This window comes from Phyllostomus discolor, chromosome 12 (assembly GCF_004126475.2).
Source record: "Phyllostomus discolor isolate MPI-MPIP mPhyDis1 chromosome 12, mPhyDis1.pri.v3, whole genome shotgun sequence".
NCBI lineage: Eukaryota > Metazoa > Chordata > Mammalia > Chiroptera > Phyllostomidae > Phyllostomus > Phyllostomus discolor.
In genome coordinates this window covers 41287502-41312898 of record NC_040914.2, presented here as the reverse complement: position 1 = coordinate 41312898, position 25397 = coordinate 41287502, and the positions used below count along the sequence as shown (strand labels likewise).

At 63.6% G+C, this 25397-nt stretch overlaps 1 protein-coding gene across 3 annotated transcripts in view; it reads left to right on the top strand.

Moving 5' to 3' along the window:
- The window catches only part of NTRK3 (neurotrophic receptor tyrosine kinase 3), a 265412-nt gene that overhangs the window by 179721 nt on the left and 60294 nt on the right, over window positions 1-25397 (top strand). Inside the window, exons 14-15 of one of the 3 annotated variants that reach the window (XM_028502300.2) lie at window positions 2476-2610; window positions 4022-6154. The exons of 1 other annotated variant lie outside the window; for it this stretch is intronic. In XM_028502300.2, coding sequence (XP_028358101.1) covers window positions 2476-2610; window positions 4022-4140 — 254 coding nt within the window. In that variant the 3' untranslated portion in view covers window positions 4141-6154. Of the gene's footprint in view, window positions 1-2475; window positions 2611-4021; window positions 6155-25397 lie in introns of those variants that run through there. One more of the 3 variants, XM_028502301.2, reaches the window with a different exon arrangement.

Here is a 25397-nt window from a genome sequence, read left to right as displayed (position 1 = left end):
CATTGGAGGCCCCTCCCCCCAGCGAGGGGAGACAACCGCAGTCCTCACTCGGTCCTCGAAGGCCGAGCCAGACTCAAAGCCCTGCTTCCCCTGGACGAGCGACGTCCCCACCCCTGCGGCCTTGACCTCCCTCTCAGCCTCTCTTCTTCCTGGGTATCGATTTTCAACAAAAGGCAGCTTCATTGCAAAATTGCTAACGATGAGGACTTCGGGGTTACGGAGAGCTTGATTCCCTCTCACACGCTGCCGCAACGTGAGGTTGGGCGTGTTTTGAAAATATCGGGGAGCCTCATTGCCCACGTGCGAAGTGGAGTTCATAGTGTCAGCCTCGTGAGGACACTGCGGGTGTTGAAGCCACTGCAGGCGGCTGTTTGGACTCCAGGGCGGTCACGTCTGGGCGTTGCCCGGGGCTCCCTTCTTCAGCCCGAGTCTGCCTGCCGCGTGGCTCCGACCATTCACCTCTTCTGACCCCCTAGGGAAGGGCGGGGAGGCGGAGGCCGGAACACCCTGACCTGACCGGGGCGGGGTGCGGAGCGGGCTCCCCACGCCAGCCCCTGTTACATGGCCCTCCCCTGCTGTCTCCCCGGACGAGGGTCTGAGTTTCCCTGAGCCTCTGCTTCCCTGTCACCGGGCGACCCGCGACCCCGGTGCTGGGACTCCTGTGTCCTTCCTCCCACCCCGGCCAGAGAGTGCTCCTCTCGCAGGGCCCTGCCGCGTGAGTGCTGCGCATTACTGGGAGTGGGGACTCGGGGGTGACAGACGAGTGCATCTGGAGAGGAAGTGGTGGGGAGTAATCCAATAGAGGGCTCCATTCGGTATTGGGCCTTTTATCAAGGCCATAACCCAAACCGCTTTATGGAGTTAGGTAATGGGATTATCCTGTCAGATAAGGAAAGGAAGGGGCAGAGACGGAAAGGGGAGGCCTCCAGGCCCCAAGCCAGGTGGTGAGGGGTGTGCGGGCAGCAGAGTCGGGGGGCTGTTCTCACGGGTGGGTGCGGGGGAGCCGGGGGCTGGAGGCTCACTCCCAGGGCCGGAGTGCGGGGGTGGGCGGGGCCGAAGGCCTGGAGACCAGGAGAGGGTCGGGGAGACAGGGGGCTCTGAGAGCCTAGGCCTGCCCTGGTCCTCCTCTGCCTGCAGTCAGTTTTAAAGCACTCGCCCTTGAAGAGGCAACCTGCTTTGGGTTCCGTGGAATTGGCTCCCAAACCTCTCATCCAGCCCTGCGGGTGCTCGGCCCTCCCCCCAGCCCCCCAGCCTGCCTTCCCAGCCCCCCTTCCGTCCCCAAAACGACCCTCGAGTTTCTGGCTCGCTCCCCGGGATGCGTGTACCCGGACCGTGCCCACGCAGACCGGGCTGCGTCCTGGATTACAGGAGGCTCGCCGGGAGCGGTGTGCTCGCTGGGTCCCTTTCGGGAGGCTAATGACAGCTGGGGGACAGGCTAGTGAGGGTCCCTGGGCCCTGCGTGGGCGGGGTCTTCTTCAGAGGTGTGTTTGCTCCCCCGTCGGTGTCCACGCCCCCCCCCCCCCCCCCGACACATGCCATGTTCTCCTTTCTGCTCCGAGGCGGCGGGAGGGGACGGAGGGTGCTGGGGCGCTGCCGCGGGTGCTGTCAGGCTCCGGCATCAGAGTCCTGGAGAGGCTCCGCCTGGGCAGGGGTTCCAGAGACAACAAGCCTCGGATCCCGGCTCCGATGGGGAACGGCTTGCGTTCGCCCAGGCGGCGTCAGGCAGGGACCTTGGCAGGGGCTGGGGTGGGCTGGGCCCCCGCCCGTGGAAGGTCTGGCGTGGGGCCCTCTAGGGCCCGGGGGTGCTGCGCGGCCTCGGCCGGAGATGTCACTCTCAAGCGGCGACGGTGGTTTTCGCAGGAGATGTAGCCCTGGGGTCTCCAGGGAGCCAGCGGCTTTTGGTGTGCTGCGTGTTGATGTCCTAACTAAGGCGAGAGAGATCGCAGGGGCCGAACACCCCCTCATCTCCCTTTCCCTCCCTCGCTCTCACGCAGTTGTCTTCCCCTCGGAGCTTAGCCGGGTGTCTCCTGTGGGAGAGCAGGTGCCAGCGAGGGTGGCTTGAGGCCCGTGGGGTCGTCACCCAAGTCATAGGAACCACCTTTCCGGCCCCGGGAACCGCCCGGAACAGCGGTGCTGGGTACCGGACCAGGGCACCCAGGCCCGAGAAGGGGGGCGGGGGCTGGACGTGAGGGGAGGGGCTGGCAGAGGCCATGGCCACGGCAAGTGCTCCTTCCCCGAGTCCCTCGGACGGTTCTTCAGCGCCCCTGCGCCGTCCTGAGAGGAGACTGTATCTAGATTTTACGCCTAAAATAAACCAGGCGCCCCTACCTACAGGGAACGCAGCCTGAGAGCAGGAGCTGGGAACACCTGGATTTCTTTCTGGCGTTGTGCGTTCAAGAAAACTGCTTCCCTGTGTTTTTGCGCTTGGGGCTCAATACTGACCACTAACTCCCCCGTGTCTGCCTCTCCTGCCAGGGGTCTTTTCAAACATAGACAATCATGGGATATTAAACTTGAAGGACAATAGAGACCACCTAGTCCCATCAACTCACTATATATATGAGGAGCCTGAGGTCCAGAGTGGGGAAATGTCTTACCCAAGGTCACATGGTGAGTTACCTCCTTTGACTTTTGAATGCAGACCAGACCCCTCCCCCCGCCAGTGTTGGTCCTTAAGCTCTCAAGACCTCGTCATGTCTCCATGTGTCCCAGAGGACTGGGGGAGGACTAGGGGCCCTCGCGGGGTTGGTCCCAGTGCCAGTCCCTCAGGTGAGAGGAGGAGTCTTCCCGGTTAGGACGCTTCAGAGGGCCTGAGTGAGGGGTGTCGGAGAGGGACCGTAGTCCGGAGAGGACCACGGGCTTCCCAGACCCAAGGGGGCCCTTTGTTCCAGTCAGCACAGGGAAGCGGTCGCAGACCCGTCCTACCTTGAGCTTGAGACCGACCCTCCCTCTAAACACGATGTCACAGCGGTCCCCTCCAGCGTCACACAGCTGACCCCGCTCCCCGCAGAGGGAGGGCTCCCTGAGCCCCAGACCTGTTTGGACGAGGAAGAGGGCAGGTCTCTGTGCAGCCAGCGCGACCCAGGCCCGAGCCCAGCTGCCTGGGGTGCCCTCCCCGCGCCCGCACTGCACACAGCTTTTCCGCACTGGCAGGCTGGCACCGTGCGTGCATGTGCACGCACGTGCAAACACACACCCTCTGTAGACACCATCGTACCAACCTTCCTTCGACCTGATGTTGACAGAAACACCTCCTTTTGGAGATGCAGCTGGGGATGCCCCCTTCTCCGGGCGTCCCCCTTGGGTCTGTGGCAGTGTGGCCAGAGGGGGGCTGAGCTGTCCTCCTTGCTTGGGGCTGCCCATCCCCTGTGAGACCTGACCTTCCCGGAAGGCCGAGGGGTTAGTTACCGTCGCCTGGCCCTTCTGCTGACCTGGCGAAGCGAGGTGAAACCGTCAGTGAGAAAGCGCGGGCAGGCCAGGACTCGCAGAGCACCGCCGGTGCGGTCAGCGGTGGTCTGCATGACGCTGGCCTCTCGGGTTAGCCATGGCCCTCCGGCGTCCCTGGAGAAGGGAGGCTCTGAGAACACACCCTCCCACCGCCCCAGCAGTCACTCCCAGGCCCCCCTGCCTGGGCGCACCGTCAGGGGCTCCCCCACTGAGAGGAGGCCGCTCCCGCCCTTCCACCCTCCAGCCGAGGCCCAGCCCCAGCCCCAGCCCCCGATGTCCTGCCCACTCCCCTCCCTCGGTTCAGCGGAGGCAGCAGCAAAACGGAGTTTCCGATTTCTCTGGCCGCGCTTGGTTTTGAGTTCATTTCCTCCTCCTCTCCTTTGGCTGACGGTTCCTTCAGCTGCTTCCCGTGTATCTGTATCCGTGTCTCCGGTCCTCCCCCCCGCCCCCCCCTTCCAAGCCCCCTCTCTGTTTCCCCTCCTGGTTTTGGTCTTCTTTGGGGGGGTTCGGATTTTACTTTATTTTGCTTTTTTCTGTTTTTCTGTTTTTTGTTTTTGTTTTTGTTTCTTTATAGGTTTCAGAGAAATTATGTTGAATCCAATAAGCCTTCCCGGACATTCCAAGCCTCTTAACCATGGCATCTATGTTGAGGATGTCAATGTTTATTTCAGCAAAGGACGTCATGGCTTTTAAAAAAACAAAAACAAAAAACTCCTTTTGTGAGCCTCCCCGTTCCGACGTCACCTGGGTAGGCTGGGCCCGCTGAGAGGCTGGAAGCGCTAGGCCTTGCTCTCCCTGGATCTGGGGATGCTAAGTAGGAACTGCATGAGCCACCGGTGCGCCCAGCCCGCACTGCCACCGCCGCCGCCAGACGGGTGTGCTCCCACCCAGCGCCGGCAGGGCCGCCCTCCCCCTCCAGCCATCACTGTGCTCCTTGTTGTCTGGCCTCCGCGGCAGCCCCTGCCGCCACCTCTCACGCCAATAAACAGAAATTGCAAACCCGTGCACCAGGAACCATCTTTTAAACACACTAGCCCTCCTCTCGCTTGACCAAACCGCCCGGCCCAGCACCAGAAAGCCTGCTGAAGCCCAGCCGTGCTCCGGCCTCGCGGGCCCTGCTCGGAAGCGTGGGGTGAAGCGTGGGGTCTCCCCGGCTCAAGTCGTAGCCGCCTCGTCGCCCGCCCGCCCGCGGCCTCCGGCGGGGAAGAGCGCCCGAGCAGAGGCGGCGCCAGGCCCACGCGCTGGCACCAGATTAGGTCTCAGAGGAAAGAAGGAAAACCAGTCATTTTCTGTGCTTTTTTTTTTTTTTTTTTTTTTTTGTGGAGAAACCCGTACACTTTTTTGGACACAGTTCGCCCCACTTCCTCTTCTCTCTGGAGCGGCGCGCGGCGGGTGCGCTGTTAGAAAACCCCTTGGAGAGGGAGCTTCTCCAGGCCTCCTCCCGGCCCCCAGACCTGCTGTGGTGACCCTCATGGGCTGCAGGCGGCCTTGCCTGGGGACCGGCTCCCTGCTAGGACACACCAGGGGCCGGGGAACCGGGGGCCGAGGCCCCTCCGGGTGGTCCGTGGCCCCAGGATGGGCTCCTTGCCCACTCCCACTTGCTCTTGACTCTGAGAACGTTCGGAACCCAGTGGAGTCGCCAGTCCAAGGCCAGCGGGACGCGAAGGGGAAGAGAAGTGACCCTTGGCCTCCTCCAGCCCCCCTCGTGGCAGCGGTGGAAGTCTCAGCCGGGTCTCTGGTCGATGTGTGTGTTTGCCTTGCTCGCTTTGACTCATGCCTTACTGTGTGGCCACCCTCTCCCGAAGAGGGGGTTGTGTCCCCCAGTGTCCACTTGGCCCCCTGGGGAGAGGGAGGGGAGGGGATGACCGTCCCCTGCTTCGATAAGGAAGGGACAGTTTTAGGGCCCGAACCCCTCCCAGATTTGCTGCCTCATTGGCTGAGCGGACTTTGGGGCAGGCCCCGTGGCCCCTGCTTACCGTGCCTCCATTGTGGGCGGTCAGTACCGGCGGGCAGCCCCCGAGATGGTGGAGGGCCCGGAGCAGGGGCCTCCCCGGGGAGCTTTCAGGGTGAAGTGGCGATGGCTCTAGCCCACCGAGTTCCGGGTAGCCGTGCACAGCAGCGGGTCGCAGGCTCTCCGCCTTTGGCAGCCTCACCCAGGGGCGAGGATTCCCACTTAGGTTCCTGTCTTGGGTCCCGGGGATGGTGGTTCTTCATGCCAGGTGCCCAGCCTGGTTCTGCAGGTGCTCCCATGGGGTTTAACCAGGAGATGCTTCCCGAGTTCTTGCCCAGTATCTGAGGCGGCCTCCCCGGCGCCCGAGCGTCCGGAGTATCACACGGGGACACAGCGTCTCTCCGGGGCCCTGAAGTGGGTGTGCGCCTGCCCAACCAGCCCCTCCCAGCACCCCTCCCCCACCCCGCCGTCCTGCCCCCACTGCGCCACGGTGGGCTGTCCCCGCTGTGTCCTGCCGGCCCTTTGGGCAGGGCCTCCTCCCGAGTGTGGCTTTAAGGAGTTGTCAGCCTGAGGGTGATGTTTTTAATTATTGTGATCATTACCTCATTCCCAGCCTCCCGGGCTCCACCCGCCCCAGCCCCCTCCACTCTGCCGCCCTGTCACCTTGTGCTGTGACCCTGGGGCGCCGTGTCCCCACAGAGACTCCTAGGAGTGTTCAGTGTCTAGTTTCTTAATAAACACTTTATTTTCTAATGACATGACTGGGTCAGACCTCTTATTTGGCAGTTTTGCAGAGAACACTGAAGATACGGAAATTCTGAGCTACCCACATTTCCCTCTTCCTCCCCAGTTTTACTGTGAATCTTTAAAAGACGTTTCTTAGCTCAAGTCCTTTTAGCAAAGGCGTTTACCATCTGTCGCATTGGTTGCTTTGGCCGAGACCCCTTCAGACAGGCAAAGTTCATCCGGTGAAGTGTGTCCTCATCTTCCTAAGGAACTAGAGGCACAGAAAGGCTGAGTGGTTCGCCCAGGGTCACACGGCTCAAGAGGCAGAAGCAGGATTCGCACCTGAGTCCGTAGACACGGCTCAGGCGACCGAGACCCTCGCCTCTGAGGTTGCTGGGGACAGTTGTGCGGTCCGAGCGGCCAGGCCTCACGGAGATCCTTCCGTCAGAGCTGCTGTGTAGGGGTTCGAGGGGGGGTGGGCTCAAGGGTTCCTTTATCTTTGATGCACCAGCAAGCCAGTGGGAGGGGAGTGGTCCTGTCTCTTCCCTGTGGGTCTTGGGAAGGTGACCTTGGCCGGAGGAAGATCAGGCTCCAGGCTTTACAGACCAACCTGCTGAGCATGTATACCCGCCCCCTGCCCCCCCAAACATACTCAGGTGGGCCAGACTCTCCTGGCGGGCCTGCTGTGAGCTGCTGGGTGGGGGTGGGGTGTTGGCACTGGAGTCCTGGAATCCCACTGAGAACAGAACGCCGCTGGGCCCACCCGGCGCCCCGGCTTCCCGGGCCCTGTCCCAGCCAGGAAGGGTGGAACGCCTTCGGTGACTCCTAGTACCTCCCTTCGAGGAGGCAGGGACTCTGGATGTGGGAGGTTTGGAGCAGGGGTGGAGGTCGAGGGCTGGGGGCTGGGGGCGGGTCCCTGGCCGCACTCGGACCCTTCACCGGGCCCCAGCAGGCTTGGTGTGAGCTCCCGGACGTGGCAGGCAAGGTGAGACGGTAAAGCCGGGTGGGCGAGCTCAAGGTGAGGGTGAGCTCCAGGTGAGGTCGGCCTGGGAACTGACACGGGGCTAGGTTGGTGCTTTTCTCCTCACCCCGCTGACTTAATCTGTTTAAATCTAGTTTGGTTGACCCCGCCCCCTCCCCCTCCGCCCCCCAGGGAAGCCCCTCTCCAAGGGAGTGACCCGGGGGTGGGGCTGTGCACCCTCCCGTTCGCAGCAGATCCAGGGGTGTCCCAAGAGTGGGGACTGTCTTTGGGACCCCGGGGAGCATTTTTGGTTAGCGGGAGAGACACTTTGATTTCTTTCAACGTGAGAGGCCGCCAGGGCCTGGAAGTGGGGACCATGACCAGGTGTGGTCCCTGAGGAGACGGGCGGGAAAATGCTGGACTCTGAGGAGGCGGGGCCAGCGCCAGCTCTATCGATGGGGAGCCCTCCTGTGTGGCAGGGAGGAGGCGGAGGGGAGCACGGGGGTTTAGAGGTGTGGGGGTAAGGAAGGGAAGGGGGTCTTGTCTGGTGGTTTCTGTTTCACCTTGGAAGCGGAAGGCAAGGCCTCCGGCTGCCCGTGAGCAGACCGAGGTGAGCGGGGTCCAGGGGGTCTGCAGCAGCTGCAGCAGCTGCAGCGGCGGGGGTGGCCGGAAGCGCGGAGGAGCCGCTGGGCGGAGCCAGGGCCGGGCGAGCCTGGAGAGCATGCTCAGTGTGCAGGACTCTGTTCCCCCTGCTCACCTGCGGGGTCCGGAGGCCTCGGGGCACCCAGCCCGCGTGACAGGCTCCTGGGCAGCCGGGCTGGCACGGGAGGACTCGCAGAGCTGAGCTCGGCCCAGGAGGAGGGCGGCTTCGTGCAGGGGGGCTCTGTGGCGGAGGACCAGCGAGACCTGCGGCTCCCTGGCCTCCGGGGTTCGGACTCTCTCCCACGGAATTTCTCGGTGGCTTTGTGGGACGTCGTCTTCCGCCACGGGCCCTAGGGGGTTCGCGAGAGGTTCACAGCAGACAGAGGCCAGGAACCCGATGTTCTTGCCCCGTGCACCTTCGTTGTGGAGGGAGGGGTTGAGGGGCGCTGGCTCTGAGCCCTAGCCCCTGCAGCCGTGGCGCGGCCGGGGGACTCGCTGTGCCCCTGAGAAGGTGTGGGCTGTTTCGGGGCCCAGTCCAGAGAGGACCCGGCTCTCCCGCTCGGGTCGTGTGACCAGGTCCTAGAAGGGGCTGCCCAGCTGCACAAAGTAGGCTCCCTGTGGCGCATGAGTGCCAACCCGGAGGTCGAACTTACGCAGCCTGGCCTTAGAGCCGGGCGCGTGCGTGGTCCCCGCCGGGGGCGGAGGCTCAGAGTCCGTCCCGCGCCCGGGTGCTCACCGACTCAGGCCCCCTCGGCTCGAGAGCGCTCCCGGCCGCTCTGCCGTCCTGGGGGCTCCACACTTGTGGACCCCCACCCTCGCTCCCCAGATACAGTCTTTCGGGCGTCGTGGGGGCTGGATGCCGTTCTTAACGTCCTTCCGCCACCACCTGAACAGGGCGATTTTAAAGACTTCCCAGAAGAGACCGCCTGCGGTGACCGTCCTTCACCCTCCCCAGCCCGTAGGGACCCTGGCTGCCCGGCAGTGTGTGGCTGGTCTCGGATCTAAGATTCGTCCCCTGGTTTCAGTCGCGGGGGGAGGTTCCAGAAAGAGTGGCGGCACCTGCAATGTGGAGGGGGACTCACAGGAAGAGCCACCCTGATGCTCAGGGTGACCAGTGAGGCTGCCTGGGTCGGGGCAGGTGTGAGCGGCTTCGGACAGGAAGGGAGGGACTTCCACGTGGTCTGCACTTCCTGCGGCTCCCCTCTGAGGCCTCCTGGTGGGCCTGCACCCAGCCACGTGCCCCTCCTCCCCCAGGGAAGGAGCACAAGCCAAGCGCGTGTAATTTGGGGGTCACCTCCAGGCTGCCTCGTCCGTCCCTTCTCGTGTGGGAATGGTTTTCCTGCAGCCAGGCTCCCAGCAGCCACACCCTCGCCACCTGCCGGCCACAGGTGTGACCTCAGCACGGTGCACCACACCTCCCCTGGCTCAGCCCAGGTCCCGAGGGTCAAGGCCGGGCGTGGGTGGAGAGGAAGCACCACAGGTACGGCCGTAGGAAGGAGCAGGCAGGGTGTGATGCCGAGGAGACAGCACAGGGCTGGGCAGGGCGACTTCCTGGCCGTGTAGCCTCCTGAGTGAGGCCGGGCTTGGGGTCGGCAGAGGGCCTGGCCGCTTCGGGTTTGCTGCCCGAGCTCACGGGTTGCTGCTGGGGGGTGACCAAAAGGACAGTCAGGGGAGGGAGGGGCAGGGAGGAGCAGCCCTGGCCCCTCTGGGGCTCTTGGGGGAGGGACCGAAGGACAGCTCCTCGGGATGACAGAGTGGGGGTGACAGGGCAACGTGGAGGACCAAGGGTGGGGAGCCTGGATTGTCCAGCGGGCCTGGAGCCCTGCTGCCCACCCTCCCAGCTCTGCTCACCTGCAGTGTTCCCACGCTAGTGCTGGGTGCATGTGTTGGGGGGGGGGGCTGCCTGCAGACTCCGTTTCCTGGGAGAGCGCTGAGCGAGCACCCGCCTTGCTTCGGAGATCTCGTCTCCGCCCCCTGCGCTCCCCGCCTCCCAGGAGAGCAGTCCAGGTCTGACGGTACGTTCCGGGAGCTGAGCGAGCCGCTTCCTTCCGTCCGACTCGAAGTGACCCCAAAGTGACTTGAAGGAGGCGTGCTGGCCGGAGAGGAGGCCCCTAGCCTGCTGCTGTGGTGATTCCTCGGAAACGCCGCCTGGGTTCTGAGGCCCGTCTGGGTGCGATTGTAATCCCCGTGCCGCCGCCTCGGTGGGTGCGCCGTCCGCAAGCGACCCCTTCTTCCCCTTGGGGTTAAAGCTCCTGCCCAGGGGAACAAGGCTGCAGACTCGTCTGCGTCCCATCCTTCCCGCCAGGTCGCATCTTCCTGTCAGGAGCCGTCGGGCGTGCACCGGAGAGGGTCCATCCACCTCGCTGCCCTGGGCTTGGAGGCAGGCTTGCAGGTCTTGCTCGCGTGCGTGTGCCCCCCGGGTGGGGGGGGCAGATGCCCCGGGGCTCACCTCCGATGGGGCAGGGGCCTGTCTGAGAGGCTCGGGGCACGCGGGCACGCGGAGGATGCTGATGGTTCAGTCTGTGTCGGAGGCCTCCAGCCTCGGTCGTGACTAGGCCCCATTCAGAAAGGAATCGGAGGTCCTCGAGGCAGAGAGGAAAGGCGGAACCACCAAACTCCCGGAGAGCGTCCAGAGCTGGAGAGAAACCCTGGCTGAGGGCATCGGTGAAACATGGGATGCGTGAGCCTCCTATCCAGTATCAGAGGCAGCCCTGGGTGTCCCCGGGGCGCAGCGGTTGCCCACGACCCTGTGCCAGGGGAGCTGCTCCAGGCCACTCTGAGGCCGGGGAACCTGACTCGGATCGGGCGGAGGGCGGAGAGAGGTGCCTGCGGCAAGAAGGACGGAGCTTGGCTTTTCCGAGAGGCAAAGACACGGAGCAGTTGTCCCTTGACTGCGGAGAGTGATGTCGAGTGAGGTCCGAGAACTTGGGGGGCGGGACAGAACCCCCTCTCAGCTGTGCAGATGCTCGGAGGGCAGACCAGCGAGGCTGCCCCACGGCGTGGGGTCCACGGCCGTGGTCCCCGGCTCGTGGCTTCGTCAGAGTTGGAGGGACAGAGCGTCCTGCCAGCTCAGAAAGCCCCACTGCACCTGACTTTGGCGAGGGGCACTGGAGGCCTCGGTGGCTGACGGTGACGAACAACTTGTGTCTGTGGCCCCCCTTTTCTCCCAGTGTCTGCCACCCATACGCTGTCACTGTGGCAGCAAAACGAGGCCTGGCTCTGCCTTTGGGGGCCTCACTGGAGCGAGCGGCTTATCGCCCTTAAAAAGACATGGCCTCCCCTCTCCTGTCCCAAGTGCCTCCTGCAGGGAGCAGGGCAGAGACCTGCCAGTGAGCAGGCCGGCAGCAGCCTCAGAGCAAACATCTCAGGGCGCTGGCCCCCAGGCACGCCCTGCAGGGAAAGCCGTGTGGTCATGGGACTGGCGTTAGTGCACACATCCGTGATGTGGTTCTTTTCAGCCGCACGGGCCCAGGGGAGTGTCCGCTGTGCACAGCCAGGTTCTCGAGGGCGCCGGGAGCCTGTGCCGTGGAGAGGTGGGAGCCGACGGGCTAGACTCCACGCCCCGGCAGACCCCGGCCCGCACGGCTCTCTCACCTCCAGTCCTGCCGGGCCCCCCGCCACACCGGCCGTCTCCCAGGTCTGCCCTCCTGCCGCCGCCGTCGGGAAGAGTGGCTCCTCAAGTCTGCGCCCAGGGCCCTCCCACAGACAGTCGTAGGGAGGAGGAGAGTTCCAGAACACAGGCCAGCGGCTAACCACATCCAGCCAGCGTCTCACATGCTCATCCGAGTGTCCGCGTTCCTTTGGTGTTGCTAACCCCGAGAGAAAACGCACAGGACAGAGAGCTGGAGGAGAAGTCTCAGCACGGTTTTCATCGCGAGTGTCAGCCTCTGAAAGCCTGGGCTGGCCAGGGGGCACAGCCAGGACCCCCAACGCGCTCCAGGGGGGTCCCACTCAAGGGCCGAGGCTCCGGACTGACACCTTTCCCTCCAGCGGGAGCCGGCGGAGCCAGGCCGGCCAGTGAGAGCTTGCGTCTGCGAGGAGCAGAGGAGGCCCCGCCGGGAGGATGTAAACCCTGCGTCCGTCCGTGTTTGAACGACTGGCGGAATCCTTCAGTCTTCCAGGCTGCCGGTTTGACATCTCTCGCCGCCCTGACAGATGGTGGCCGCCGAGTGTCTCTGATACCAAGTGGCCGCCCTGGTCGTCCAGAAGGCCCTGCGTAACCCCGCCGCATGCTGTCAGGACGGCACCTTGGCCACCGTCCCCGTTGTACTGCATGAACCACTGGACCGGCTTCTGACCCACGTGTGTCGGCGGCTCTCCTGGGCGAAGCCCCGCTTCCGGAGTGAGGCTCCCTCCCAGCTCGCAGTCCCCAGCTTGTGGAGAAGCCTGTCGCTCTGACTCCAGTTTGTAGGTAAAGGGTGTGGGGACCGGGCGTCCCCTCTTTCTGGTGGCGCAGCCGAGTTTCCCTGCAGTCTCACCGGGTGCTAAGACTCACAGGCCCAGTGACTCGGGAGACCGCCGCGTGGTGCAGCCACCTCTGGCAGGCTCCCCGTCCGCGCGGGGACACGAAAGGCTCCGGAAAGTCCCGCTTCACATCTCCCTGCCCCACCGCGTCCCACGTCTGGCTGAACGGAGACCGCTCTCCCTCCCGCACCCGGAAGCAGACTGCACGGGCACCCGAGGGACGCTCCGGCCCGGGGTGTGGCGGGAGGCTTTGCGAAGGAGAACCGTGCAGGATGTGTTATCCAGCCCCCAGCCCTCCCATACTGAGAACGACCGTGGAGACACTTTCGCCCAGCCCTGGGCTCTGCCCCGCCCCTCCCTCTGCTTTGTGTTGGGGGCAGGAACGCCTCAGGGAGCAGATGCCTCAGGAGACAGTGGTAAGTCACGTCACATTAAGAGCCTGAGGCTTCAGCACTAAACTCGGCCGCCCTCCCGGGCTGGCAGGGCGGCCTCACCTGGTGTCAGCATGTGGAAGTGAGGACCTGGAGCCTCGTGTCCCCTCTGCTGCCCGTGGAAGGACTGGGGTAAGTTGCCTTCCCTTGTTCTGTGTCTGTCTCCAAGTGGAGACCGAGTACCGAGAGTGCCCCACGGGCCATGCCCCCACGGTCACCGTTGCCTCTGAGTGGGGACACCTTCTGGTCCTTGGGTTCCACTCCCTCTGCCTAGGGTCTCGGTGAGTCACCTGGGGAGTCACCTTCGCCCCCTCCCGAATGCTGGAAGGCTGGGAAGCGAGGGGCAGGCAGTAAGGGGGTGAGACGGCCACCGTTTGGGTGAGGGCCGGCGGACTTCTCCGGGTGAGGAAGGCGGCAGATGCTCGGGGGCTGAGGGACCCTCCCTGTCACCGTCGGACAGGGCCGAGTGGGAGTTCCGGGCCAGACTTTCCGACTTTGATCTCGAGAAGGCGGCGCTGCCTGACAAATGGTTTGAAATGTCAAGGAATAAATGTGAAAGCTCGAGGGGTGGTTCTCCCGGGAGCTGGCCTCCCGGGCTGGCGGGGGAGGGAGCGAGGGACACAGCAGCATCCTTCACATAAAGATTTGGACTTGGTTTTGTGATATTTAAGAGAAAAAGAAAACTCTGAATTATTTATAACAGACAATGGAAGCGGGCTGTACAGGAGTGGCCGGGCTCCTTCACACGACGGTTCCCTGTCTGTGCTTCGTCTGCCCCGACCTTGAACTCGGGGGACTTCTCTGACCGCTGACACCCCATCCGCCTCTCCTCGAGTTACCTGTATGTCACTGTTGTCCTTGAGTTACCTGTATGTCACTGTTGTTACTTTAATTGGGAAAACTCACGTCCTTTGATGCGGGAGTTGAGGGGAGGCAGTTTCTGGAAAGGACACGGTTGGGAAAAGCAGGAGCTATTTCTCCCGGGACGTCTTCAGCGTGTCCTCCGGGACCTCCTCCCACCCCATCAACCTCCAGCCTCGCCTCTGCAAACAAGGGTCGACGCTGGGGGGCACCCCCGCTCAGTGTGGGTGGGGAGCGTCTCGGTTTCGGCCTGGCCAGCAGTCGGCCACGTTGACCTGGGGAGGGGGGTGTTACTTCTCAGTCGTTTCGTCGAAAACAAAGGGAGGCGAGTGTGATGTTCCTCTTGTGGGCGCGAAGGGCGTGTGAAGGACACCGTGTGTTCGGAGCACCTCCGTGCCTGGGTGGTTGGAGGGGGGCGGGGCAATGGCGTCTCTGTTATGTGAATGGGGGGGGGAAGGAGGTAAAGAAATTAGAAGGGAAAGATCAGAAGTGATGGAAGTTTGGGTGGTAAAGCTTGAGAGAAGGGGTCATTTCTCTCTGTTTATTTTGGTCAGCGATGTTGCTGAGATGTTTTTAAAAAAGCGCGTCTGGTTAACAAGCGTATCCTGATTCTACAGCATGGCTAATTGAAACCCACCGATGCTCGCAGGACTGCGGTTCGGTTGGGAATGACAAGCTTCGTATACTGTGCATTCCCTTCCCACAAATAACACAGCGGGCCGTGGTCACGCTCCCTCTGATTGTTTCTGCACACCCTCGACGCTCTCGGAGCCGCATACTGATGGGGCCGGCTTGGGGGCCACTCGGGGTGCTCGGGTGAAGCTCATCAGAATGCAAAGCGGATCGTCCGTAAACCTCTGAAAAGCAGTGCGGTGTCTGGGGTGTGCTGCTCGCACTGCAAATATTATTACTCTTGCTTTTTCTCCAGACTTGATTTTTTTTTTTTACACCTCAGAGAACTTAGAGAACATTTTGCAGTGAAAATGTCACGGTGACACTCCTGTTCAGAAACTCTGAAAATGTACTTATTTTTACACTCCGTAGCGTACCTGCCTCTCAGAAAGGTCTTCCGAACATTCTCCCCCACGGCCCGCGTTCGGGGAGGGAGGCGCGTGACCGACATGATTATCGCTCCGGGGTCGCCGTGCTCCGACTCTCTGGTCCTGGGATCCCTTTCCTCCCTGAAACGCCATGAGGGCCTCGAAGAGCCCTGATGTGTGCGTGGGTGGTATCCATCTGCGCTCGCTGTGACTGAAGTCGGTCTGAGCAGCAGGGGAGGACACGGGCAGACGCACACAGTTTACCCTGCCGGTGGGGCAGCGGTGGTATCCCGGGTTAGGGAAGCCACCGGGAACACTCCGTGTGCGCCCGCGGGGGCCGCGAGTGGACACGCACAGGCCGTGTCGGTGGTCACGGGAAACCAGCTGTAGTCCAAGCATCTCCTGCTGTGGTGTCAGGGCCTCCGGCGGTGTCTGTGCGGACCACGGCTTTAGACCTGCTGCTCCAGGGAGCCCCGAGCACCGGCAGATTCTGAGATCCAGTCGGGGCCCTCTCGGTGCCTCTGGGTGGCACCCGTCGTGCCTCTGGCTCCGAGCTGTGGCTCCATCAGCACCCACTTCTCCATGTCAGCGTCACCCACGGCACCACGCGTGCCGACCCAAACCCAGCTGGAGGGAACCATGTATACTTGGTCGCCAGGAGCACGGGACGTGTGCAAGGAGGGCTGTTCCACCTCGGACTGAAAACCGAGCAGTGGATGCTTGCAGCCCTGGAGGGGCAGCGTGGCTTGCTGAAGCAGTCAACGTTACGGCTGATGGGAGAGTCTCGGGGTGAACAGGGTTTGCGCACGTCCGCCGGCGATGCAGGAGGACGAAGAAATCTCCCGTGAGCGTCTCGCAGCCCAGAGGTCCCATCGCCCGCACCACACTCGGTGGTGCCGGAGAAACCTGTGGAGCTTGGCGGTGTCCTACCAGGTTCCACAGGGGCGTGTACGGCGGCTCCGAGGCCCCGCCCCTTCCCTCGTTCAAACCCAGGCGGCTGTGGTCAGAGGAAGGAGAGACCCTGCACTGCGTGGCCTCCGTGGGGAGCCTCCGTGGGGAGCTCGGTGCGCACTGCAGGCTGAGGGAGCTGCCCGGTCACGTGGCCCTGGGTGCAAGACAGGGTGCCTGCCCCCTCTCGCTCTCCCCTGCAGGTTCTGGGCATGTCGTCTGTGGCCAGGGGATCGAGAATGGCTCTCAGCTTGTACTGAGGACCCCTCTGCCCCCAGCAGGCCACGGTCCTCCCCGGGGACAGTGGGGCTCAGGCCGAGAGCAGATGGTTCACGGACTCACACTCGGCGGCTGGGCGCCTGCCCCAGGCCACGCACTGCCTCTGAGTGCAGCCGAGGTGTGTCCTGCCCTCAGGAGCTTCACAGTCCAGGGGGTCTCCACTCGGGGTGGCCTGTCCCCCACGGGACGTGTGTGGAGACATTTCTGGTTGAGGGTGGATGATACCGACAGCCCCCACCGTGAAGAGTTCTTTAGCCTGAAATGTCCTCAGTGCCAGCGCCGAGAAACCCAGCCTAGTGGGAATGTACGTGAGCGTCCCTTAGTCTTGGGCAAGGGGACCCCGTACTTCCCAGAGCCCCCCGCTCTAGCTGCCGGGAGTCCAAGTGGGCTCCCAGAGCCTGCCCCCCACCTCCCTTCCGGGTCACGCATCAGTTGTTTCCTGAGCCGGAATGCCTTTCTGGAAGGTTCCCGGCTCACCTCCAGGACGTGGGCAGGCCTCTCCGTGGGTCTTTCTCCTAAGGGTGGGCTGCACACAGGCATGTGCTCTGCTGAGGCCCAGGGATGGCCGAGGGGCTATGGCTGGGGGGCAGCAGGGAGTGTGAGTGTGGGCGGTTCAAGCCGGGGGCACACACGGGGCGCTTTCGCTGTGGGACAGAGAAGGGGCACAGGCTGGTGGCCAGCTCTCTGGTGCGGCGTGTCCCCAGCCCACGATGCGACGAAGCCAGAGGTGTCTACATTCAGAACTGGCCCTTGGAGCCACTCTGAAATTCTGTTCAGTGGGGCGGGAGGACGGGATGCATCTCATTTAACAGAGCGGTAGCTGGATTTTGTAACTTCCAGGGGTTCGGACATGTGAGATGGAGGCCTTTAATCCTTGCCGCGTCCCAGGTCCTGCAGGTGTGAGGGACAGGGCTGGGCAGGGCAGACGAGTGGGCAGTCAGAAGCAGCGTGATGACACAGTGTGCGAGGCGAGCACGGGGGAAGAACGCTTGGTTCCAAAGCGTGGTTCCTCAGAACGCTGGACCGTGACGCCTGTTCACCGCCATGGAGCCAGAAATGGCGGCTCCTGGGATCAGGATGATCGGCCGAGACGTCCAGCGCTCCCTCGTTTACAGAGATGTCTGTCTCCGGCCGCCTGGGGAAGTCCAGTCCCACTGCCATGCAGCTAAATGCCACGGTCGGTCCCCCCGCAGCCCCAGGCTGTTGGAGGCAGGCACTCCTCCTGCCGGACCGTCTCTGGGCCGGGCCGGTGCTCCCATAGTGGCGTGCCCTGGTCAGGTTGCCATGGAGACCAATCCCGGGGTCTCCAGAACTGATTGGCATTTGTTGGGTGTTTGCACTTTCCTGGATGCCGTGACCGACAGAGTGCGAAAAAGAGGGACAGGCAGACAGACACGGGCTGGGCCCTGCTCTCCCCACCTCGCCCGTGGGCTGTCGGGAGGATGTTTTTCCGTGAGAGAGGTAAAGACCCCGGGGAAATTGAATGGGAAGGTTGTTTCTCTTCCAATAACATGGCGTTGTTTTTAGTTTCTGATTACAAAAGTAATTTATATTCGCAGTTGAAAATGGCTGAAATACAGAAAAGCTCACAAATGCATCAGTCACCCAGCGTCCCTCTAGCCGGAGACGACCCTCGGATGCTGGGGCTTCCTGCCCCCCGGGCTTTTCTGTGTCCTCACGTAAGCCTTTCACAGATCGAAATAGTGTATGGACGCATGCACGCACACACACACACACAGTATGCCACCACTCCCTTCCTTGGAAGATGGTTTGCATGTGCCATTTAACGAATCCTTTGCAACATTAAACATTCTCGTGTAGGTGACACATTCACACGGTTCAGAAAACACACACATACGCACAACGTGTACACAAACGTTCGTGGCGGCGTTTTTCGAAGTGGCCGGAAAACAGAACCAGCGCAAATGTGTATCGGCTGATGGTGGGTAAACAACATATGGCCCCTACGTGCGACGGAGGAGGACTGCTCGATGGTGGGGAGCGAGGAGGCACCCGCCCGTGCTGGGCGCTGCTGGGCGTCAGAGACCGCGGCCAAGGAGAGGGGGCCAGCCCCCTGCGTGACCCCGCTCTCTGCGGAGCCCCTGCCAGCTTCTTGGGACTCCGAGAGGACGTCTTCGCTCTCTTCTTGGAGATAAAAGGATTCCTTTCCATCGGTGTGTCCACAGTTACTTAATTTCTGTACAGTATTTGGCTCTTGTAGATAACTGCCATGGATTGAACCTGAATATGGGGCACCTTTATAAATGTGGTTGAACCGAAATGAGATGTTAATACAGGAGCCAGTAACCCCCACTGGCTCTTCAGCGTGTCTCTTCTGTGTGTGGCACTCATACATGGGGTTACATGGGTGTGTGCCCGCCGTAGCGACACGTGGAGCTCCTCACGTCCTCGGCGCACAGCGGCCCACAGCCCAAGCTCCCGGGGCTGACGGTGTTTCCGCCGGGTGGGCGTATCCCGTCCATTTCTCCGGCCCCCCGCGCGGGGTGGGCCAGGGCAGGCTCACAGCCGTGAGCATTCGAACTGCAGAGTTTATTTTCGTATCCTCATTCTGTCTTATATTATGTACGTTCCCAGACGGACACCCCTGAACCTACTTTCACCCAACCCTGTATTTAGAAACTTGGATGACCGTGTTTTATTTTCCGCTTCTTATGGACAGCAGCAGGCGTTCGGACGCTCTGGGTGGCTGAGCCAAGTCAGGGAGGCGGCCACCCCCGTCCGGGGCCCTGCGGCCCGCCGAGGACAGCCTGGTGTCGGGGGTCCCCCCCGGCAGGGGCCCGGTGGGTTTCCCTGTCGGACAGCTGGCTTCTTATGACCGGGAGCTGCTGAGGGGAAGCTGTCCTCTCCTGGAGCATGATGGCTCGGGAGCCCCGGTCGCAGGACTGGGGAGGATGGTCGTTTCCCAGGTGACGTCGGCGTGCCACCAACATCCCCGTGACCTTGTTCCCCCGAGGGCTGTTCTGGCCAGAGCCCTCCTGCTCTGCCGGGCTGGGGACCTGGAGCTGTCTGGTTCAGAAATGTCCGTGGCATTCTGAGCGAAGCTTCTAATCTCACATGCGGCACGAACGGCTGACCAAGCGTGGCACCTTGACTTTTTCAAGGTCAGAGAGAGGGTTGGGAGGCAGGACCCACGCAGCCTGACCTCCTGCCCTGGCCTTTAAGCGGGCGGCCTCTTGGGAGTGCGTGGAGGGGGGCGCGTCGGCAGAGACGGAGGCGGGCTGCGGAGAGGCCGCGGACGACCCGGGGCAGGGTGTCCCCCGCCAGCCTCGGTCTGGGCTGCAGGCGAGGAGGGGGCTGCACTGGAGGGAAGCCAGGCAGCCGGAGCTCGGGGAACGGCAGCGGGAAAGACGAGGGGTGGAGAGGTTGGCCATGAGATTCTCTAAACCTGCAGCTTTGGAGGCCAAGCGGCGGCCGTGTCTTCTCTCGTGTGGCCCCCGGGGACAGCGGCGAAGCCAGTGTTGGGGCTCCAGCGTGCTGCCTGCTCTTCTAAACAGGCCCTCCGAGTCCTCCTGCTGGGGCGGCCAGGGGACAGAAGCCGATCAGGCAGGAGAGGTGTGCCCGCCCCCTTCCGAGTGCCCGGGCTGCCGTCTGCTGGGGGTGAGGCCCCGGGGAAAGGAGGGGCACCCGGATGTCCCAGCCGGCGATTCAGACGGAACCCAAATGTTCGGGGCACAGGCAGGCATGGGGGGGGGGGGGCGGTGACAGCAAGCGCTGATGGCAGCAGGGAAGGGGAAGGAAACTGGCCCTGGGAGGGGCACTGAAGTCGAGACCAATCGTGCAATTAGGTTTCGTCACTGCCCGCAGCCCAGGCAAGCTGCTCGCTGGTCATCTGTCGGAGGGGCCTGCCAAGGTGCCATGTGTGTTCCAGGCTCCCCGGGAGCGGGTTCTTCCTGGCTGCCAGGTGAGGGCGGGACAGTGGCTGCCGGCCCTGGAAGCCCGCGCAGGCCCGAGTGGCCCAGCCAGCGACGCTCCTTCTCCTGGCAGCCAGGGTCGCCGGGGATCCAGGAGCCACAGGGCAGGGACTCCAAGGCACTGCCCTCCCCCCCACTCCTTGCAGCGATGGCAAAGGAGCTGTTGTCAGGTCCTTTGAGGAGAGCAGAGGTTTGCCGGCTCGGGCCGAGCCTGAGGGAGGCCTGGTGCCCTGGCCAGCTCCCACGCGTCCGTTTATTGCCCATGCCGTCCAGCCCTGCCCTCGGCAGGACCTGCCCCGGCCTGGGAGGCCGGGCTCTCAGACGGCACAGTGCACACCCAGGGTTCAGCCCGTCCCTGCAGCCGCCTCAGAGCCTGCTCACTCCCTGCCGGCCGGCCTGCCCGCCCCCCGCCCGCCTCCAGTCCCTGCGGCAGCGGCCTGCCCGTCTGCACGCAGAGCTGCTAACGCTGCAGCAGCGCCCAGCACGCTGGCCGCTTGATAAACAGTCGTTTATTTCTCAGAGGCTGTTAACGAGGGCATTCATTAAACGCTCCTTTCCTCTTAAAGGTCTCCTAGGAAGGGGTGTTTCCAGTTTCCCTGGAAGCTCACCCGCACGACGGATGGAGGCTTTATCAAGGCCTCCGTGGCACACAGTCTCCTAACGACGTTCGGTGATGTGACGAATATCTGACTTCACGCAAAGTGCAGGGCTCTTCCTCTGGGCTGCAGAGGTGGCTCGGGCCCGGTCCCTGCTTCCCGGGGACGCGGCCGGGCACAGTGAAGTCACATGACAGCACTGTGATAAGTGTCCATGTGCCTGGGCTTCCTGGCGTTCCAGAGTCCCGCCGCTCCCGTGTCTGACGAGATAAATGAGCCCCCCCCCCCCCGCCCCGGTGCCGTGCAAGGCAGCAAGTGGTGAGAGAGCTCAGGTGAGCTTTGGACAGACTGGGAAAGACTTGAGATCCAGCTCTGTTGCGTGAGGGCTGAGAAAAAGCCGTTGTGATTCGGGCAGCAGGACGCCCCAGTGACTGTGGGACGGAGGGCGGGTCGGGGAGCGGAGTGGCAGGAGCGTGCCAGGCCTCGGGCGTGCACGGAGAGCTGATCGGCAGACGGCGTGAGGGCACGTCAATGGACCATTGAGGAGTCTGGTGCTGGAGGGGCACTCGAGGGAGACTTCCCGGGCAGGCGGGGCCCATTGGTGCTTCTCACCGGGTGGGACAGGCCTTACCCTGTGGGCAGGGTGTCAGTGGGGAGATGGATTTACAGAACTCAAGGGAGGTACATGCCAGGTGGGACCGCGCCACAGATTTGGTGGACGAGACCTGGCCACGGAAGCTTGAGTGGACCTCTCCCAGGAGAGGCCCCGCCCCCTGAGTCCCAGCACACAGCCCAGCCCCTGACACGCTCTCACGTCAGGGCCTCGGGTGTGGCCTGCGTTTCAGCCTGAACACGTGTGCGGCCCTCAGCAAGTACGGGGGGTCCGGGCTGGCAGCCCGTTCCCCTCCCTGTCACACTGAGAGTTGCTGCTGAGCTGGCCTCTTGTTTGTCTAGGACCGTCACCATGCCCGGGGCTGGCGGGTCCCGTGGCGGTGGCTGCCAGGTGGACTGGAGCCGGGGTGACTGACAGGTCCCGCTGGGGGTGGACCGTGTCCAGCTCCCCTCAGCCAGGACCCAGACACAGAGCCACTCACTTGCCAGTGCCACGTTCAGCTACCCCTGAGGCCCCATATGCCGCTGTAAAAGCCACTCCAAGTGACTCCCGCCTACTGCGCCCACTGCCCCCAGGGTCCCTGTGCCTGTGTGTCCCCAGACCTCCTGACCCTCTGGAGTAGACGGCAGATGACAGCCTGCGTCAGCCAGGCCAGGGGCCGTGGGAGCACCTGTGGCCTGGAGCAGAGGGCTCTGTACCCCGAGGGGCAGGCGGAGGCCTCTGTGGACAAAGTCCCGTCTGGGGGGGGGAGGCGGGGCAGGCGCAGTGGGCGTGTTCTCGGAGGCGGAAGGACCGTTCCAGCCGTGCGGTCTGTGTGTCCGAGGTGCCTGGAGGAGGAGGGAGCGTCTGCAAGGCAGCCGGCGCTGCGCAGTCCTGGGAAGGGGCGGAGAGGAGTCTTAGTCTCCGTGCTCCTGGGGGCCTGGCCGGGTACTAAGGTGCCTGAGTCATCTCGTTTCCGTGGATGTCTGCAGTGGGCGTGGGCGGGGCGGGGATTGGCAGCGGAGGTGCGGTCACAGAGAGGTTAAGGTGCACGGTGCCGCTCCCCAAGGCAGCAGCAGAGCCCGTGCGTCTACTGCCGGGGCCTCGAACTGCCGTAGCCCGCAAAGCACCTCCCCGCCATCCCTGCCTCTCACTCCCCCAGGGGCGGGGCCGCGCGGGGCTGAGGTGCCCGCTCCTCCGTGCCCCGCTCCTGGGGCAGCCGCTGCCCGAGGACTGCACGTGGGGAAGGAAGGGCTGCGAATGAAGCCGGGCCCCCCGAGACCGCGGCGCCCGTCGGGAAGCTTGTGACTACGCTTACAGGGGGTTTTGTTTGCTAGTCCGTTCCTGTCTCACACACGCAAACTGAGGCAGAGCGGCCGGCACGCTTCTCACGGCCGGGCCTGCTTCTCACGCCCGTTAAACGGGCAGGGAGGGCCCTGCCGGAGCCCCGCTTACCGAGCCCTGCTCCTCGGTTTGGGGGGGCCGTCTCCTGGTTCCAACGAGACGTGTTACCAGGTGGTTTTGCTCTGTTGCAGGTCACTTCCCCCTCGTGATGTGTTTTCAACCCAAACATGTAATTTCCTCCTGATTTTATAACTCTGCATTTCCTAAACAATCCTGCCCACATCACACCCTGGAGCAAGTGGAGAGTCACACGCGTGGCCCAGAGTCTCACAGATGGGGGGAAGCTACACAGGATGACGTGCCTGTGTCACGGACACAAGACCCGTTGGCAGGAGGGGCCTCAGCTGCCTGCTCTATCAGGCTCTGTGCTTTTTGTGCTGAGGACGGGGGACGGGTGAGCTCCCGGAGAAGAGACACAGAGGGAAAGGGCCAGGTCATCACAAGGAAGAGCCATGGGGGTGGGGGGTGGGGGAGCTGATGGCACAGAGTCCCTCCGGCGCAGCCCGGGGGGCCCGGAGGGGCTGTGCTCAGCTGGTTCCGAGAGCTGGCAGGAGACGGACCACAGCCCAGGCCTCGGGCCCCTTGAGCTTTGCACCGCGGGGGTGAGAGGAGCCCTTCACCTCTGCCTGGGGAGTCTGCAGTGCAGACCTAGCTCAGAGAAGGAGAATGCAGACAGGCAGACAGACAGGCAGACAGAAGGCTGGGCAGGAGCAGAGCAGCTGCAGCAGGCAGGGAAGACAAGGCCCGCAGTGGAGACCTCAGTAAACCGCAGAGAGCAGGGGCAGGTGGGCAGGCGGGTTGGGAAGAGATGGGGGTGCTTGAGGGCGGGGGAGGGGGGCTGGGCGGCTTCTGGTGGAGCCGGCCACGGCAGAGTGAGGGTGCACAGACTGTCCCCACCGCAGGCGACACTCTCTTTTGAAAAACGAGAGGGGAGGGGGACTTGGGGCCGGCCTGTGGGGTGGGAGCGTGGTCTCTTGCAGGGCCCTTGAGTGTGTCTCTGTGGGTTCCTGAGGCTCCGGGGGCCCTGTCTTGATGTGTTGGGGGCCACCGGGGGGTGTCCAGCCCTAACAGGGAGAGGTGGCCACTGGTGGCCAACACAGGTCCGGTGATGTTTGGTGAGGTCTTCTCTCCTCTCCTGATTCCCCACCTGCAGTCCCGAGAGACCCCTGGCCACGCCCCCGACTTCTGGGATCCTTTTTAGGACTGGTAGGGAAAAAACGTTACTGACGGCGTTCAAAGCCCAAACTGTTTCTTTTGGCGCCGGGAGACCTGGAAAGAATGATCTTCGGATCTGAGGCAGCATAGACGTGTTTGCTGAGGACTTTAGCTGATGGCCCAGAGGCAGCAAACTTGGAACTCAGTGAACTTGAGCAGACCCCGTCTGAGCGGCCAAGCCCTTGGAGGAGGTTTCCAGGGTCAGGTGGGGCACCCAGCATTCCACTGGCTCTGGCGGCTGCTTTGTTGTTGCAGAGCCGTGGGGTCGGAGGAGTGGGCTCAGGAGGCGGGTCGGGAGACCGCCGGCCAGGGTGCCTGACATCTGGTGCGGGGGAGCTCTTGGGAGCCGGTGCGGAGGGTGTGACGGGAAAACACCTGGCAGGGCGAGTGGGCTTCCCCGGGGGAGGCCGTGCGGAGCGGACCCGCCGGCAGCGCCCAGCTCAGGCTGCCCACGCCCAGGGCCTCCGTGGCCCCGACACACAGGCTCAGAGCTCTGACCTTGAACCCCCTCAGGGGCGGAGCTGAAGACACTGAGGACTAGAGCAGAGGCTTAGAGAGAGCGGGGGGGGGGGGGGGGGGGGGGGGGAGGCCTGGCAGGTGGCTTGGCTGCGGGAGCGGGAGCTGCGAGCCGGAACCTCCTCCTTGGGGGAGGGCAGCCATGGGTGCCCCGGGCCTCCTGCAGCCCCTGCGGTCACGGAGTGGGTGTCGGGGCCCCCGGTGGAGTCTGATGGGGTGGGTGCTCAGACGCCGTGGTCAGGTGCCGGGAGCCCTGGTGGGGGTGGCGGGCACTTGTTGAGCAGGCCTCGGAGAGCACTGTGGGCTGATGGGGCTGCAGAGGGGGTGTGAGTGCTGTGCTGGCGGGACTGAGGGAGCCATTGGCCCCCGGGGGTGTGGAGGGGGGGAGAAGATGTGGGCGTGAGCGGCGAGGTTACCGTTACCGCCCTTCTGCAGCCAGGGGCGGGGGGCGGGGGGACAGGCAGCCACACTCCCAGGGACCAGAGCAGCCTGAGAGAGGTCTCCCTCAGCCCCCAGGACGAAGCCTGTTCAGCAAGGGCCCATGTGTGTCCTGTAGGAGGCCCTTCAGGCCCCTGTTGCAGCCCCGCACACAGAAGAGGAAAGAGGAGTCTGTCTCGAAGAAAGATCCTCAGGGCCAGAGACCCACTTGAGGGTGTTGGGGGTTTTAAATGCTGGGGGGGCCCAGGTGTCCTGCTTTCCCTGACCTTCAGAGCCGCAGCCTCTCCCTGGTGCCCGGGCCCCGCCTCCTGGTCCAGGCGGGACTGCCGTGGAACCTCCCCGAAGAGAGGCCTCCCGGGGCTCTGAGGTGGGCTCCCTGTTCGCTGCCGGGGCTGGTCGTGCTGAACGGAACGGTCGTGCAGTGCATCGTCGTCGGAGGAAGGATGGGAGTGGACGGACTTCTCTGGGCCATGAGACAGCGGCAGCCTGTTGCAGCTGGCGGATGCAGGAGATCTGTGGGCCGGGCCGGGCCTGCACCCACAAAACACCAGAGCCTCAGTGCACCCCAGCACGTGTTATGTAAAGACCTAGAGCCGGCCTTTGCTGACGCTGTGTCACGCCATGGAGGCAGCAAGGGCGTCTCAAGCTCGTTGACTCTGAGCCGCTCCGGGGCGGGCCGCGTCTATGCGGGGGAGCAGGAAGTGAGCAGAGGTGGTCCCCGGACCCCCATGCCTGCATCAGGAGCAGACGTTCTGAGGGGGGAGGAAGGTCTCTTTAAAGGAGAGTGGGGGAACTCGGGGTCAGAGCTGACCTGGGGACACGGGTGGACTGTTCCTTGTGGAAGTGCTCAGGAGGGACCCCAGATGGGGGAAGGGGGGGGGCAAACTCCTGCGGTGGGCCCAGGGGACAGTGAGTGACCAGGGACCCGTCCCCCGTCCCCATTCCCTGCGTCCC